The 15,621-nt window shown below is 38.5% G+C and overlaps 1 protein-coding gene across 1 annotated transcript in view; it reads left to right on the top strand.

Annotated features, from left to right (window-relative positions):
• The first annotated feature begins 3,999 nt into the window (after window positions 1–3,999).
• LOC134806711 (uncharacterized) overlaps window positions 4,000–15,621 on the top strand; it is a 29,075-nt gene continuing 17,453 nt past the window's right edge. The window contains exon 1 of the mRNA XM_063780035.1: window positions 4,000–5,240. Within this exon, the coding sequence (XP_063636105.1) occupies window positions 4,022–5,240 (1,219 nt within the window). The 5' untranslated portion in view covers window positions 4,000–4,021. The remainder of the gene's footprint in view (window positions 5,241–15,621) is intronic.

Here is a 15,621-nt window from a genome sequence, read left to right as displayed (position 1 = left end):
GGCCAAACTTGTGTAGACGGAAAAGGTAAAATAAAAGTCTTCGGCAGGAATATAAGACACAAATATATTTTTTTTGCGTTACTTTTTCAATCATCAAATATAAACATACCTTGATTATAGTATTCTAGTAAGATCCTCATAGATAAACAAAAACATTTACTTAAAAAATTACAAGGTCGAAATGTCACGGAACTTGTGAGAGTAATATGTGAAAAATAAAAACTTTTATGACAAAAAAAATCTGGACACAATTTAAGAATCACCCAATTGCGTCGAGGAATCATCTGTATTTTTGCTTGTTTCATTACCTCCTCGCTTCTTTTTTGTCCTTTGTATTCTGTAGCAATTTGTTAGATCTGAAAATAAAGATAACTTGCGTCGTCACGGATGTCGATTTATAGGTTTTAGGGAGTGCAGAATTCGAAAACGATGATCATTTTATAATCCAAGATGGCGGCTACGTATTTTGTCATAAAAGTCGTCATGAATATCGTTTTATAGGTTTTAGGAAGTGCCGATTTCGAAAATGATGACCAGTTTGGAATCCAAGATAACTGCCGTGCACTTTGTCATAAAAGTCGTCATGGATATCGTTTTATAGGTTTAAGGGAGTGTAGAATTCGAAAATGATGACCATTTTGTATTCCAAGATGTCTGCCGTGCACTTTGTCATATGACCCGTCATGGATGTTGATTTATAGGTGTTAGGAAGAGTAGAATTCGAAAATGATGACCATGACCAACGTGCACGGCAGACATCTTAGATTCTAAAACGGTCATAATTTTCGAATTCTCCACTCCCTAATACCTATAAATCGAAATCCATGACGACTTTTATGACAAAGTGTACGGTAGACATCTTGGTTTCCAAAATGGTCATCATTTTCGAATTCTGTACACCCTAAAACCTATACATATAGTAGTTCGCCCCGAACTGTGAACTCGCGGTTCGCCAAACAGATCAATTGAATGCAGTGCTACTTAGTCTGAGATGGGCATTTCGTAATTGATTCCTGATTCCACGATTACTTGAAATTACTTTGTAATCTGATTACCGATTCCTAGATTACTTTGTAATCTAAAAATACCGAATTACTAAGTACAATTCCATTTGAGGAATCAGGAATCAATTTTTCGAATACTACAATTACTAGTAATAGAAATCAATGTCGATTCTTCATTAGGTACAGGAATATATATTACTTGATTCCTTTCAGATTACATTTCGTACTACTACATAAGTACTATCAGAAGTACATTTCGATAGTAGATATAGATGTTGTTGACTTACTAGGATGCATCTACCGATACCTTAATTGAAACAGGTGTGCAGATTTCGAAATTGATGACCATGACGAAATAAAACGACATCCATGACGACTTTTAACATAGTGCATGGCGGCCATCTTGGATTCCAAAATAGTTATTATTTTCGAAATCTGCGCTCCCTAAAACCTATAAAACGACAGCCATGACGACTTTTATGACATACTGCATGGCCGCCTTTTTGGATTCCAAAATGGTCATCATTTTCGAAATCTGCGCCCCCTAAAACCTATAAAACGACATCTCGACGCTTATCTAAAACAAGTCGGTATCACGAAATAGTCCATTTTGCAAATAAGTATAAGACAAGGCGCAGAATACGCTAAAGTTTATCGTGACTAAGACTCCCGTGTTCTAGTTCAAAAATTTACCACCGTGGCAGCACTGTGCCGTTATGTCATTGGTGGGGAGTCGACGCCATTTTATCTGCAAGACCGCCCGTTGGCCAGTTGAGCCATAGCAATTGACACGGTCACTATGGTTGTTTGTAGACTAACGGCACATCTCGAAATAATACAACAACACACCTTAACCTTTATGTACAATAGTGGCATAACACGAAATAGTCCAGTGGAACAGTGGTAACATTTTGTGCAACACAGAATTATTAGTGGATGGGACACTATCCGTGAAACAGTAAGTACAGATACTATGAAGTATTTGAACAAATTAAATTATTTTTCAGAAAATATTTTAATTTGTTTTTATCAAGTAGAAACACTACTATATAAATTATAAACTGAAATAAATGTCATATACTAAGAAAAAGTGACCAAGGCCTCCAGTGCCCCAGGCTGGAATCGAACCAGCGTCCTCTGCTATCGCGGCAGGTGCCTGAACCACTCGGCCACCGGGCCACAGCGACATTAGTCAAATTTTCCAAGTATATGCACTTCCTACTGAAGGCTTGTGGCGCCCCCTAGCCATCTCTAAGGTAGAACAGTATGGTTCGAACCTTCTATCTGGATCATTCTCATGATGATACCGAGCTAGCGAGAGAGATGGCGCTGCCAATCAATACTATGAAGTATTTGAACAAATTAAATTATTTTTCAGAAAATATTTTAATTTGTTTTTATCAAGTAGAAACACTACTATATAAATTATAAACTGAAATAAATGTCATATACTAAGAAAAAGTGACCAAGGCCTCCAGTGCCCCAGGCTGGAATCGAACCAGCGTCCTCTGCTATCGCGGCAGGTGCCTGAACCACTCGGCCACCGGGCCACAGCGACATTAGTCAAATTTTCCAAGTATATGCACTTCCTACTGAAGGCTTGTGGCGCCCCCTAGCCATCTCTAAGGTAGAACAGTATGGTTCGAACCTTCTATCTGGATCATTCTCATGATGATACCGAGCTAGCGAGAGAGATGGCGCTGCCAATCAATACTATGAAGTATTTGAACAAAGTAAATTATTTTTCAGAAAATATTTTAATTTGTTTTTATCAAGTAGAAACACTACTATATAAATTATAAACTGAAATAAATGTCATATACTAAGAAAAACTACTACTACTACTATACTTTTTCTTAGTATATGACATTTATTTCAGTTTAGTAAGTACAGATGTTATGACTTAATAAGAAATAAGCGAGTATTCACGAAAATAATGAAAGTTGACTTGTTCACGTAAGCGATATAAGCTCCTATACTACATAAAATTAGTTAATTAGAGGTATACTATACGAATTCAGACCATGTTCATTATAATTAAGCATCTTATAATTTGATTCAAAACGAATACAGTCACTACAGACGATAAATAACTATCATGCTTAATAATCTTACGTGGATATTTTTTATAATAACTGGCATTCTTACGTATTCAAGTAATTATTATCTATTAAATAATAAAATTAACATCTAGTACCCTTATGGGTACTAGACGACAAGACTTATTGAGCAAAAAACTTATAAATCTATGTACAGGTTGACTAAAATAACATACATACAGCGAATGTTACAAAAAATAATTATGTAAACAAAACCTTAATGTCAAGACAGTAAAGTAGTGTATACAATGTCTGTCAGATTATTTTTCTAACATTGGCTGTATCGATCTCTTTGTAGTCGACTGTACTTACTTCACACTTTTCTGTACTTATGCTATTGTATTAAACTACATAAATGTATTTTTTTACGACTAACTGAAGAGTTTTTGCGGCGTTTCTTCTCTTGAAATGTCACTTTTCGAAGCGCTTGTAGAATAAGTCTTATAAAATTGCCCATTGTGTCCCATAATTATTACTTTCATGGACAACTTTGCGTCTGAGAACCAGCCTTTCTTTCGGTAGATTATAACTTGATTATACACTTTGGTTACAGAAATGAACACACGAACAGGAAAAATGTTCCAAAATCTAAAAATCAACCTGAACATTGGAAAAAAACGGCCACCTTGTAGAGCAGATTTGACTGACCATGAAGATTATTCATCAGACGACAGTGTGAAAGATCCCACGTTTACAGACTACCCACGACGTCGTTCATATTCCTCTTCGAGTTCTAGTGAGAATGGCGTAAGTGCACCCCGCAAAAAACGGAAACTACACTCAAAAACCAGCTGCAGTGTACTAAATGAAAAACCAGATATTATGGTATGTGCAAATCCTGAAAATGTCATAAAATTTCAAAAAAATTACAGCACGAATTTTAGGGGCTCGGTAACGGAAAAAGAAAATAATACCTTGATGTTAACTAGCATGAAAGATACAGACTCACAAAATATTGACGTTAAAGGTCGAGATAACACGCATGACAGCACTCAAATATCTGCATTTAATGTGACTTCCAAGGAGTGTATTCAAATTCCTCCTCCGAAATCTCCGCCGAAAGCTTCGAGCTTTTCTTCAAGCTCTTCTTCCAGCTCTTCTTCCAGCTCTTCTTCCGGCTCTTCTTCCAGCTCTTCCTCGAGCAGTTCAGAAGATTCCGAAGACGATTCAAACCAAGTCCGAGTGAAGAAGGTCAGTATTTCTAATGAGGTATCCCATATCGAGCCATTATCTTCCCCAGTGTATAATGTTATCGACAACTATCCGAACACTGAACAAATCGAAATACCTTCCTCATGCAACTCCGTTGCTGATAGTGAGGAGGATGACAACACAAATACTCAATTGAGCTCAACTGTGAACGATAAACGAGCTCGGCAGGGTAAACCGAACATCAATATTGTTCCTTACTCTTCCACTGACGACTCTTCCAGTTCAGATAGCGATACCACTCCTTCAAATGGATGTCATAATAATGAAAATGATACAACTGGATCTAACATTGCCGAAAATAACGAGCCTTCTTGTAATAATAAAGGGACACGAAAAAGAAAAGCGGCACCTGAGAGTTGGATTCGCAACACAGCCAAGAGACTGAAAAATAATGGTAAGTCGTATACTTCAAGATCGAACCGTATTGTACCTGAGAAAACATTGAAACCACCCTGTACTATAAAATGTAAGCGAAATTGTACCCAAATCTTCACCGAAACTCAACGCAAAATAATCTTTGAAAATTACTGGGAAATGGGTGACTTGCAGCGACAACGTGAGTACATTTTACGGCATATTTCTCCTATCTACCCAAAATACTCGTACAAAGTTCACAACAGCAACCGTGGTCACAATAATGCATTCTATTTCACTGTAAATCAGCAGAGGATAAGGGTGTGCAAGACATTTTTCAAGGCCACATTAGATATCACAGATCGTGTCATCAGAACTGTAATACAAAAAACTGAGGATGAAAATGACAGTTGTGTTTTATCTTTAGATCAACGTGGTAAGCACACAAATCACAAAACCGTTGACCCGGAAATTAAAGACAGCGTGCGGGAGCACATTAATAGAATCCCTAGAGTAGAAAGCCATTACGGTCGTGCTTGCACTACAAAAGAGTATATCGATGGAGGCAAAAGTATCGCGGACTTACATCGGGATTATACTAAAGAACGAGAATTGAAAAATCTTCCTTATGCGAACTATTTAATGTATAATCATATTTTTAACGAACACAATATTTCATTTTATCAGCCCAAAAAAGACCAATGTGAGGATTGCGTTTCTTATGCGAACTCAACAGAGGCGGAAAAAGCAAAAAATAAAGATAAATTTGATACTCATATAAATGAAAAAATGCTAGCGCGATCTGAAAAGGATAAAGATAAAAAATATAGTTCCAATACTACTATAGTGTGCGTCTACGATCTTCAAGCAACGATGCCGTGCCCAAAAGGGGACGTTTCCACATTTTATTATCTTTCGAAACTGAATGTTTACAATTTCACAATCTGCAACATGAAGGATAACAATGTGTCTTGCTATGTATGGCATGAGGGCGAAGCTAGGCGCGGAGTTGCAGAAATTGGAACTTGTGTTATGAAATACATAGAAGATCTCAAAGTTAAGGCAATTCAACTTAAATCTAAACTTGATGTCATATTTTATTCTGACAACTGCACTGGCCAACATAAAAACCACTTTATGATCGCACTTTACGTATATGTTGTTAATAATTTTGAGCACATAAATTCCATAACACACAAATTTTTGATCAAAGGGCACACTCAAAATGAGGGTGATAGTGCTCACTCAGTTATAGAAAGGCAAGTGAAAAAAGCTCTTAAAACTGGTCCCATATACTCACCAGATCAATATTATTTTATGATTCGGAATGCAAAAAAAACTGGAAAACCATATAAAGTAACAGAGATGATGCATACTGATTTTATCGATATCAAACACATAGCGTCAGGATTGGGGAAAAACTATAAAAAAAACACAGATAACAATGTAGTAAAATTATCAGACATTAAAATAGTGCAAGTAACAAAGGATGAAACAAATAAATATTCTTTCTTATATAAGACTTCATTCAATGAATCAGAAACCTACAAAAGAGTTTTGATTGATACAGGAATAACCAGGAGTTCGAGAAACAACAATGAAAGCTCTATAAAACCGGTTTATCAACAACGGATCCCAGTAGCAGAGGCAAAGAAGAAAGGTCTTCTTGAATTGATTTCCAAAAATATTGTCCCAAGATCTTATAGCAATTTTTATAAAAATTTGTAAGACTGATGCTGTAGACTGATTTGGTCCAGTAGTGAGATTTTTGTTGATTTATTATTAAGAATAAACTAGTAGGATTTTAAACTATATTTAATTTAGTAAGAGTCCTTACACTTGATTTATTATTGCTCAAAAGATCTCATTAAAATAATCCTAAACTAGCAACTGTCAAGGACTTTTAATAATTTAATTTTATCTATGGTGTTACCATGGCTGTGATTAACTATTAGAAGATTATTGTTTTTTTTTCTTTAATAATTTAGAGAAGTATTACTTCTGAAGTTTGTTTATGTTGTAATATGTTTTGATAACGGAGAAATAATTATTTTGTATAAACTTATACTAGACGTTACCTAATAATAGACGCATTTTTATAATTAGAAGTTACTAAAATACAACCATATCCTATGTTACAAACTAAAATATACCGTTATTACCTGTAAAGTTTAATAATTATTATGACACATGTCGTTTTAGGCCATTATTGTTCAAATAAAAAAAACAGTATTAAAGAAACAAAACAAAATAAGTCACTATTCTTTATAAATGTTTTTTTAATGTTTGTTTCAAAGACGAATAATACATTATTGTTCATAAGAAAAATTATCATTCTTGAAACATTTTCTATTGTGACGTTAATGCGCATAAATACTTACTTATTTTGAGTTGTGACTCGATTTCATCGTGTCACAAGTCTAAGTGTGGTATTTCTTTACGGTTTTTTGTATTGATTTATGTTTTATTCATTTTATTTTTGTAGTTTTCGAATTCTTATATAAAAAAGGAATCTGTGACTGTAAGAAGATTTCCGATTGGTTTTTGTAATAAAAAGTTATGAGGAAGTATTTTTCGTGTTTTTTTTAAATGTCTCTTTTGGAAAAACCTATATTTTTAGATACCGAGTTATTTTAGATAAGCGTCGTTCTATGACGACTTTTATGACATAGTGCATGGCCGCCATCTTGGAATCCAAAATAGTCATCATTTTCGAAATCTGCGCCCCCTAAAACCTATAAAACGATATCCATGACGACTTTTATGACATAGTGCATTGCCGCCATTTTGAAATTGAAAATGTTATCATTTTCGAAATCTGCGCCCCCTAAAACCTATAAAAAGACACCCATGACGACTTTAATGACAAAGTGCATGGCCGCCATTTTGGAATCCAAAATGGTCATTATTTTCTAAATCTGCGCCCCCCAAAACCTATAAAACGACACCCATGACGACGTTTATGACATAGTGCATGGCCGCCATTTTGGATGTCAAAATGGTCATCATTTTCTAAACCGGGGCCCCCTAAAACCTATAAAACGCCATCCATGACGACTTTTATGACATAGTACATGGCCGCCATCTTGGAATCTAAAATGGTCATCATCTTCGAAATCTGCGCCCCCTAAAACCTATAAAACGACACCCATGACGACTTTTATGACATAGTGCATGGCTGCCATTTTGGAATTTTCATAGACAGTTGTACATTTTTACTTTCATTATGGAAATCAGTCACATCATTTTATCACGAAAATTGACAGTGCTGCAGCAGTAACGTTACAACAGAATAATGCTGCTGCAGTCGCCACCCGAATGTCACCTTTATCATATCTTAGAAAGTGATTGAAAACGCTAGCGAAGCGAGCGCGAAAATTTTTCGATATAAAAAACACAATTTGATAAACAGTTGTACGTTTTTACTTTTTGTCCCAACCAGGCGCGGATCCAGGATTTCATACAGAGAATTTAAGGGATGGGACAGTTTTTTTTCAGCCTACCTTCGCATAGGGCTCGATATTTAAGGGTCTCAGCGAGGTTGTTTGATGCAAGAGAAGTGAAAAGATGCAAGAAAGCAGAGCTTGGAATTGACCAAGTTAATTTAATTGGCGAAGTGTGAGCAAGGCAGAAGGCCCAGTTGCGAAAGAGGAAAGCTTGGATTTGGATCCACGTCCAAGTTACACTTAAGGCAGAAGATCAACTTTGCCGTAAGGCAGAAGGCCTCGAATAAGACCTAACGCCGAACTGCAAAAGAGTGGCTTGAAATCGAATCTATGCATGTAATCATGACCCTTCTACTGCTCGCTCTTCGGCTTCACTCGAAAGCGCTACTTGGTAGGATGCTTTTAGTTTTCGGCTTTCACGGGGCCCCTTATAACACTTTGACAGTTATGTCTCAGGATCGCGGCTAAGGAGCAACTCGGCTTGGCCGACAAATCTGGCGTGCAAGAGAGCAAAATTCGCTATTAAATCGGTAACCTATGTCGAAAAAATCGGCAGGCTGCAAGCCCGAAAGCAAGATATTTTTCCATGCCTTTAAGGGCCTCCGCGTAAGGTCAAATCGAAAGCCTTCGTTGGAGATGTTCTTATGTACTCTCTTACTTGATCCCTACGACCCTTCGTTATTAGATGGGTACTTGTACACGTATAAAAGTTTCATGTAGGTACCTACTCCACGACGATTGCAATGCTGATGCAGCCTGCGCGTTTTTTTGCCTACGGTTTTGGTGCCCCTTAGACGTGGTGCCCTAATCAAGTGCTTATTTTGCTTAAAAGGGTTAATCCGGCACTGCAAATGACAGAGGTCAATGTTTTTTTTTCAAAGTACCCACCTTCGTGGCCATTATTAAGTGCTGTATACGTATGAATATGGATTTGATATTGATGCGATATAATTACGATTAGGTATAATTCACGACGGAGAAAATTAATAATTTTAAATAATTATGCAATTATACGCGCGTTGATATGTGTGTTTATTTTACCACTACGTACTATGTAAACTCATTTTTAGTTTTCTTGAGTACTTAATGTTTACTCAGCTCCCCAAAAGATGGCACTGTGCAATGAGGGGCAATTAATTTACTGTCGTTTAATTTTGTTGTATTATTAAATCAACATAATTATTCAATTAAATTTGTTGATATCCGTACCCTCTCTTCTAAACTTAAGAGTTAATTTGGCAAAATCCTTCCTCGGTGGCTTATTCATGTCAACACGTATTTAATTCAGCGCCATCTGTTAGTTTACCAGGGTACTCTATAGTGGTAGCACATATTTGAATAAAGTTTGCCCCTCCTTCCTAAGCAGCGCCATAAGATTCAGGGGCAAACTTAAGTCAATCGAGTGTTGTGGCTACCCCCCCCCCCCCGTTTTAGGGGTTGAATTTTTATATCCTATAACCTGGCCGGAGATGTTCTCGACAGATTAGTAAAGTTTGCATCAAAATCCGTTCAGCCGTTTTCACGTGATGCGCGTTCAAATAAACAGACAAACAGATAAATAGATAAACAGACAAACAGACAAAAATTCTAAAAACTGTTGGAACGTGTTCTGTTATCGATTCTAAGTATCCCCAGCCAACTTTTTTTCGAATATCTTCCATGTACAGACTTTCGACCCTCTTCAGCTTTATTATATGTATATAGATTATTAATCGTAAATAACGATATTTAGGTAATAATAGTACAATGTTTTATATTTACAATTGTTTATGTCTTATAGAACATGCATTTGAAAAAAAAAACAACGGGTTGCACTCCAGGAGTGCAGGCAGAAGTGAAAACTCAACGACATTGTAACTCAAAATATTAATAACATATAGTGCAAAATGTCTGCAGCACTATGTGTAATTGATGTTAACGCCATCTAGCGTTGTATCTCGCATTACTTGAAACCCCTAAGCACATCACTGTCACAGAATAAGTCATATTAGTATTATCATACAGAACGTGTCACCTAAATATATCACCTAAGCGTTTATTACCTGGGGAGATACTATGGGGACGTAAATAATCAAGAATATTTAAATCTAAATAACAATTTATTTAATTAACTCTAATTCTAACATACACTATCTCGTTTAATGTTTAAAGATAATAAGTCGTAGGTATTAAGTTTAGATTAAGTTTGAGCCTAGTAATTAAGTTTATAGCTTAGAGTAGTAAAGTAAAATTTTATTTAATAAGTTAAGGCGTTAATCCTATTTTAGTTCGACTAATTCTAAAAATTATGCTAGGACAAGAGTGGGTTCGAAGCCTAGATTCTGGGTCTGTCTACTAGAGAGTTGGCCGGTCTTCCAGTACAATACCCCACGTCCCTCGGATGTGCGTAGCGTGGTGGAGATTGGCTTAAGGCCAAGAGACGATGCGAAGCCAAGGTCAAGGTCAACCAAGGTCAAGGTCATCCAAGGTCAACACGGAGGCAGCTCACGACGGTAGCTGAGCCATCGGAGGTAGCGCTTAAGGCTTCATCAAGCCCAAGGTCATGGTGGCATAAATGCCAACCCCGTAGGAAGTTCCTGGAACGCGTCCAATAGTAAAATTAGGCCTGTGTTCAATATTCGCCCTGGACTGGTAACCATCACACGCTAGCACTAACAAGGGTGGGTATTTATTTACAATGAAGCAATCATTTAGTGTGATGGGCAGTCCAGGTACATGAAAAAGCGGTGCGGTGAAACGAGCATCAGATACTGGCATAATCATACTACAGTATGGCAGACAAGGTACTAATTTAATTAAAATAGCGGTTTGAAAATAAATTGCGCAAGCAAACCCGCAGATAACGCTAGTATTAGGTTGTAGCAACATCAGATACTGGTAACATTACAAGAGGAAAGCGGTGCAGCACAGTAAGAGAGTCATTATATTTATTAAGCGAACCTTTCCTTGTAAACAACGCCTACATGTGTTGCGAATTAAGCAGATATCTTTTATTTTCTAAAAACAAGCGCTCTAGCACATCTTAGGTATTATTTATAAGCAAAAGCAATACGCAATTAAATCGGGCAAAATCATCTTGCGAAGAAAAAGCGGAAAAGAAAGAAATAGAAATGTAAGGATAGAAGAAACAACAGCCCTTTTATGCAGGAGAAAAGCTTATGGTCTAAAATTATGAAATTAGTATTATTTCTACAGCACTACTGATTCACATTAATCAATACAAATGTTTCCCACTATTAAACATGAAGAAATTTAAATGAAATGTATGGATAGCCTCGAATATTAACACGTGTACAATCTAGACAAAGAAAGTCCAAAGGTTACAGCTAGCGGTATTTCTCGGTTGCTAAGTTACATCAATTGGCTAAAACAACTTAGGCAAGTTAAAATGATTAATGCAACACTTACCCAATATGGGAATCACTGATTTTAATGTAAGTACTTAATTAAAATTCAAATTAAATATTTAACACGTCCGCGCAGTAGCGATCGCTCCGCGAACAGGATTTAATATAAAGAGACGCAGCCTGTGCGTAGTAATGCTGAGAGCGGAATGCCGCGGGCCGCGGCGCCCGCGAGCGCGGGGACTCCCGCGGTGCGCGACGGAAGGGCGGGGTGACCAGCGGCCGGGACCGGTCGGCCGTACGTATATATAAAATACCTATCACAGCATTCACAGCGTAGGATATCTGTCTGTGCGTTGAAGAAAGAATAGTTATTTTATTATTATACGTATGAGAGTATAAATCAAAATTAATAGTAGGTTACAAAATATAAGTATTTGTTTACTATAAATACAAATACTTTTATTATTCGATGAGCGTAAGTAGTTATAAAATAAAGATATCTAAGGCAACAAATAACTTTGCGAGCGTTAACTATTTAACATTCACGTTATACGTGACAAACGGCCTCGCACCGCCCCGCCCCGACTCGAATTACCTCGCCCCGCGACAGAAATCTGGCGGACTTCTGACGTATGTACTGTCAGTTCAGTTAGCGACGCGATGACGGAACGTTCAAAATGCCGGTGTATTGTGCTATGTACCGTACGGGTATTATGTGGGTATTATCAATTAGTAGAAATAAATAATGAAGTTTTCCAATATTTAAAACACGAAGTATAAGTAAATAAGGTTTTGTATATAAATAATAATATCATACGTCACACACGCCTACCAGTTTTTCTGTTCGTTAATTAAAAACTTGTCAATGTTAGCCAACATTTAATGTAAGTCCAAGTAATATTTGTGTAGAATGTGTTCTACACAGATATTCCTCGTTGTTAGCGCTCTGGCAACCCAGCCAGCTTCGAACCAACCAATGATGTGTGGAGATGCAGCCCAAGATGCCAACATGTACGGCGAGATCAGCGGCCAATCAGAAAGTGCGATGCTAGCGCCAATGTTTCGCCTATAAGACTCATCCCCAGGCAGCGGACCACTCTCATCTCATCTCTCTCTTGCAATCTAACCACCATACCTAACGCGCGTGTCCTAGACTTGAAAAGAACCTTTATTGTACATTTTCACCATTAAAAGAATGGTATATTTTTTAATCCATAGTTTTATTTAAATAGCCCAAAAGGCTCAAACATAAATTGGCGACCAGTGACAGGACACGCGCGGAATACCTTGAGGCTTTTTACAGTGCCTGAGCATCAGCCGCCATCTTGGGACGCCGTGGGCCTGGAGCCGGCGCCGACGCAAACCACCAGCGAGCAACTCTGCTGACCATCGCCGCCAGCCCGAGAACCCGAAGAACAACGAGGGAAGGCAGCGGCGACTGGGTCCGGGTCAAAACCAAGAGGAGCGTAGGCGCATAGCAACAAGGCGGCAGCGCGTGGCGGCTGGCGAAACGAGGAAAGTGCCGTGAGGGGTGCCCAACATAACCCGTTCTTACCTTACCCCCTTGCCACCTAACCACTTACCTTTGCCATTCTAACCTTAAATACCTTTTGCATTAACTTAATTTTCAACTTAAAATCCTTTACTTAAATTCAGCTTAAAATCTAAATTCAACTTAAACTCCTTTAATAAAACTCAACTTAAAATTCCTTTGCCTAAATTGTAACGTAATAGTAGAAGAGCCGGCCGCAAATTTTCTAACCGACTTGATTCCACGATGAAATGCACAATGGTTTCCCATAAAAGTGATGCTAAGACCGAATTCGATAGTCTGCCACGGCGGAACTTGCCGAAAGTACGAAAAAGAAGGCCACTTCCGGTGCGAAAAAAGGGGGCTGATTTAACCCATCTGATACCGAAATAATAGTAATGACAGCAGTTAGAAATTTACATGTAGACACAGAAAAGCGAAGTCTGCCAGTATTTTTTTGCCGGAAGTGCTTGGCAGACGCGCTATGAACCCTCATTTCAGGAATGTATAAGTATGCCAAGGCTTTTCCTGCCGAAACACCTTGGCAGACGAGATTATGTGAGCAAGGTAACCATCGGTTACCCTACACTAACCCATCTGATACCACCATGAAACCAATTCCAGTCGGTAGGTATGAACCCCCATTTTAGGAATATATAAGTCTGCCAAGGTTTTTCCTGCCGAAACACCTTGGCAGACGAGATTATAAGCAAGATGACCATCGGTTACCGTACACTAACCCATCTGATACCGCGATGAAACCAATTCCAGTCGGTAGGTATGAACCCTCATTTCAGGAATATATAAGTCTGCCAGGGCTTTTCCTGCCGAAACACCTTGGCAGACGAGATAATGTTAGCAAGGTGTACATCAGTTACCCTACATCAACCCATCTGATACCACCATGAAACCAATTCCTGTCGGTAGGTATGAACCCCCATTTCAGGAATATATAAGTCTGCCAAGGTTTTCCCTGCCGAAACACCTTAGCAGACGAGATTATAAGCAAGATGACTATCGGTTACCGTACATTAACCCATCTGATACCACCATGAAACCAATTCCAGTCGGTAGGTATGAACCCTCATTTCAGGAATATATAAGTCTGCCAAGGCTTTTCCTGTCGAAACACCTTGGCAGACGAGATTATGTTAGCAAGATGTACATCAGTTACATGAAACCAATTCCAGTCAGTTGGTATGAACCCGCATTTCAGGAATATATAAGTCTGCCAAGGCTAGGTCTTACCCATCTGATACCTTGTTTGACAAGTCCAGTCTGCCAAGTCAAGTCTGCCAAGGCCTTGGCATCCTCCTGATATCCTGATATTCCTGAAATGCGGGTTCATACCTACTGACTGGAATTGGTTTCATGTAACTTATGTACATCTTGCCAACATAATCTCGTCTGCCAAGGTGTTTCGGCAGGAAAGGCCTTGGCAGAATAATATATTCCTGAAATGAGGATTCATACATACCGACTGGAATTGGTTTCATGGTGGTATCAGATGGGTTAGTATACGGTAACCGATGGTCATCTTGCTTATAATCTCGTCTGCCAAGGTGTTTCGGCAGGAAAAGCCTTGGCATACTCATATATTCCTGAAATGAGGGTTCTTACCTACCGACTAGAATTGGTTTCATCGCGGTATCAGATGGGTTAGTGTACGGTAACCGATGGTCATCTTGCTTATAATCTCGTCTGCCAAGGTGTTTCGGCAGGAAAAACCATGGCAGACTTATATATTCCTAAAATGGGGGTTCATACCTACCGACAGGAATTGGTTTCATGGTGGTATCAGATAGGTTGATGTAGGGTAACTGATGTACACCTTGCTAACATAATCTCGTCTGCCAAGGTGTTTCGGCAGGAAAAGCCCTGGCAGACTTATATATTCCTGAAATGAGGGTTCATACCTACCGACTGGAATTGGTTTCATCGCTGTATCAGATGGGTTAGTGTACGGTAACCGATGGTCATCTTGCTTATAATCTCGTCTGCCAAGGTGTTTCGGCAGGAAAAACCATGGCAGACTTATATATTCCTAAAATGGGGGTTCATACCTACCGACTGGAATTGGTTTCATGGTGGTATCAGATGGGTTAGTGTAGGGTAACCGATGGTTTCCTTGCTCACATAATCTCGTCTGCCAAGGTGTTTCGGCAGGAAAGGCCTTGGCAGACTAATATATTCCTGAAATGAGGATTCATACATACCGACTGGAATTGGTTTCATGGTGGTATCAGATGGGTTAGTATACGGTAACCGATGGTCATCTTGCTTATAATCTCGTCTGCCAAGGTGTTTCGGCAGGAAAAGCCTTGGCATACTTATATATTCCTGAAATGAGGGTTCATACCTACCGACTAGAATTGGTTTCATCGCGGTATCAGATGGGTTAGTGTACGGTAACCGATGGTCATCTTGCTTATAATCTCGTCTGCCAAGGTGTTTCGGCAGGAAAAACCATGGCAGACTTATATATTCCTAAAATGGGGGTTCATACCTACCGACAGGAATTGGTTTCATGGTGGTATCAGATAGGTTGATGTAGGGTAACTGATGTACACCTTGCTAACATAATCTCGTCTGCCAAGGTGTTTCGGCAGGAAAAGCCCTGGCAGACTT

The sequence above is a fragment of the Cydia splendana genome, chromosome 3 (genome assembly GCF_910591565.1).
Source record: "Cydia splendana chromosome 3, ilCydSple1.2, whole genome shotgun sequence".
Lineage (NCBI taxonomy): Eukaryota > Metazoa > Arthropoda > Insecta > Lepidoptera > Tortricidae > Cydia > Cydia splendana.
The sequence above is the reverse complement of the archived record's forward strand: the minus strand, read 5'-3'. Positions and strand labels throughout refer to the sequence as shown.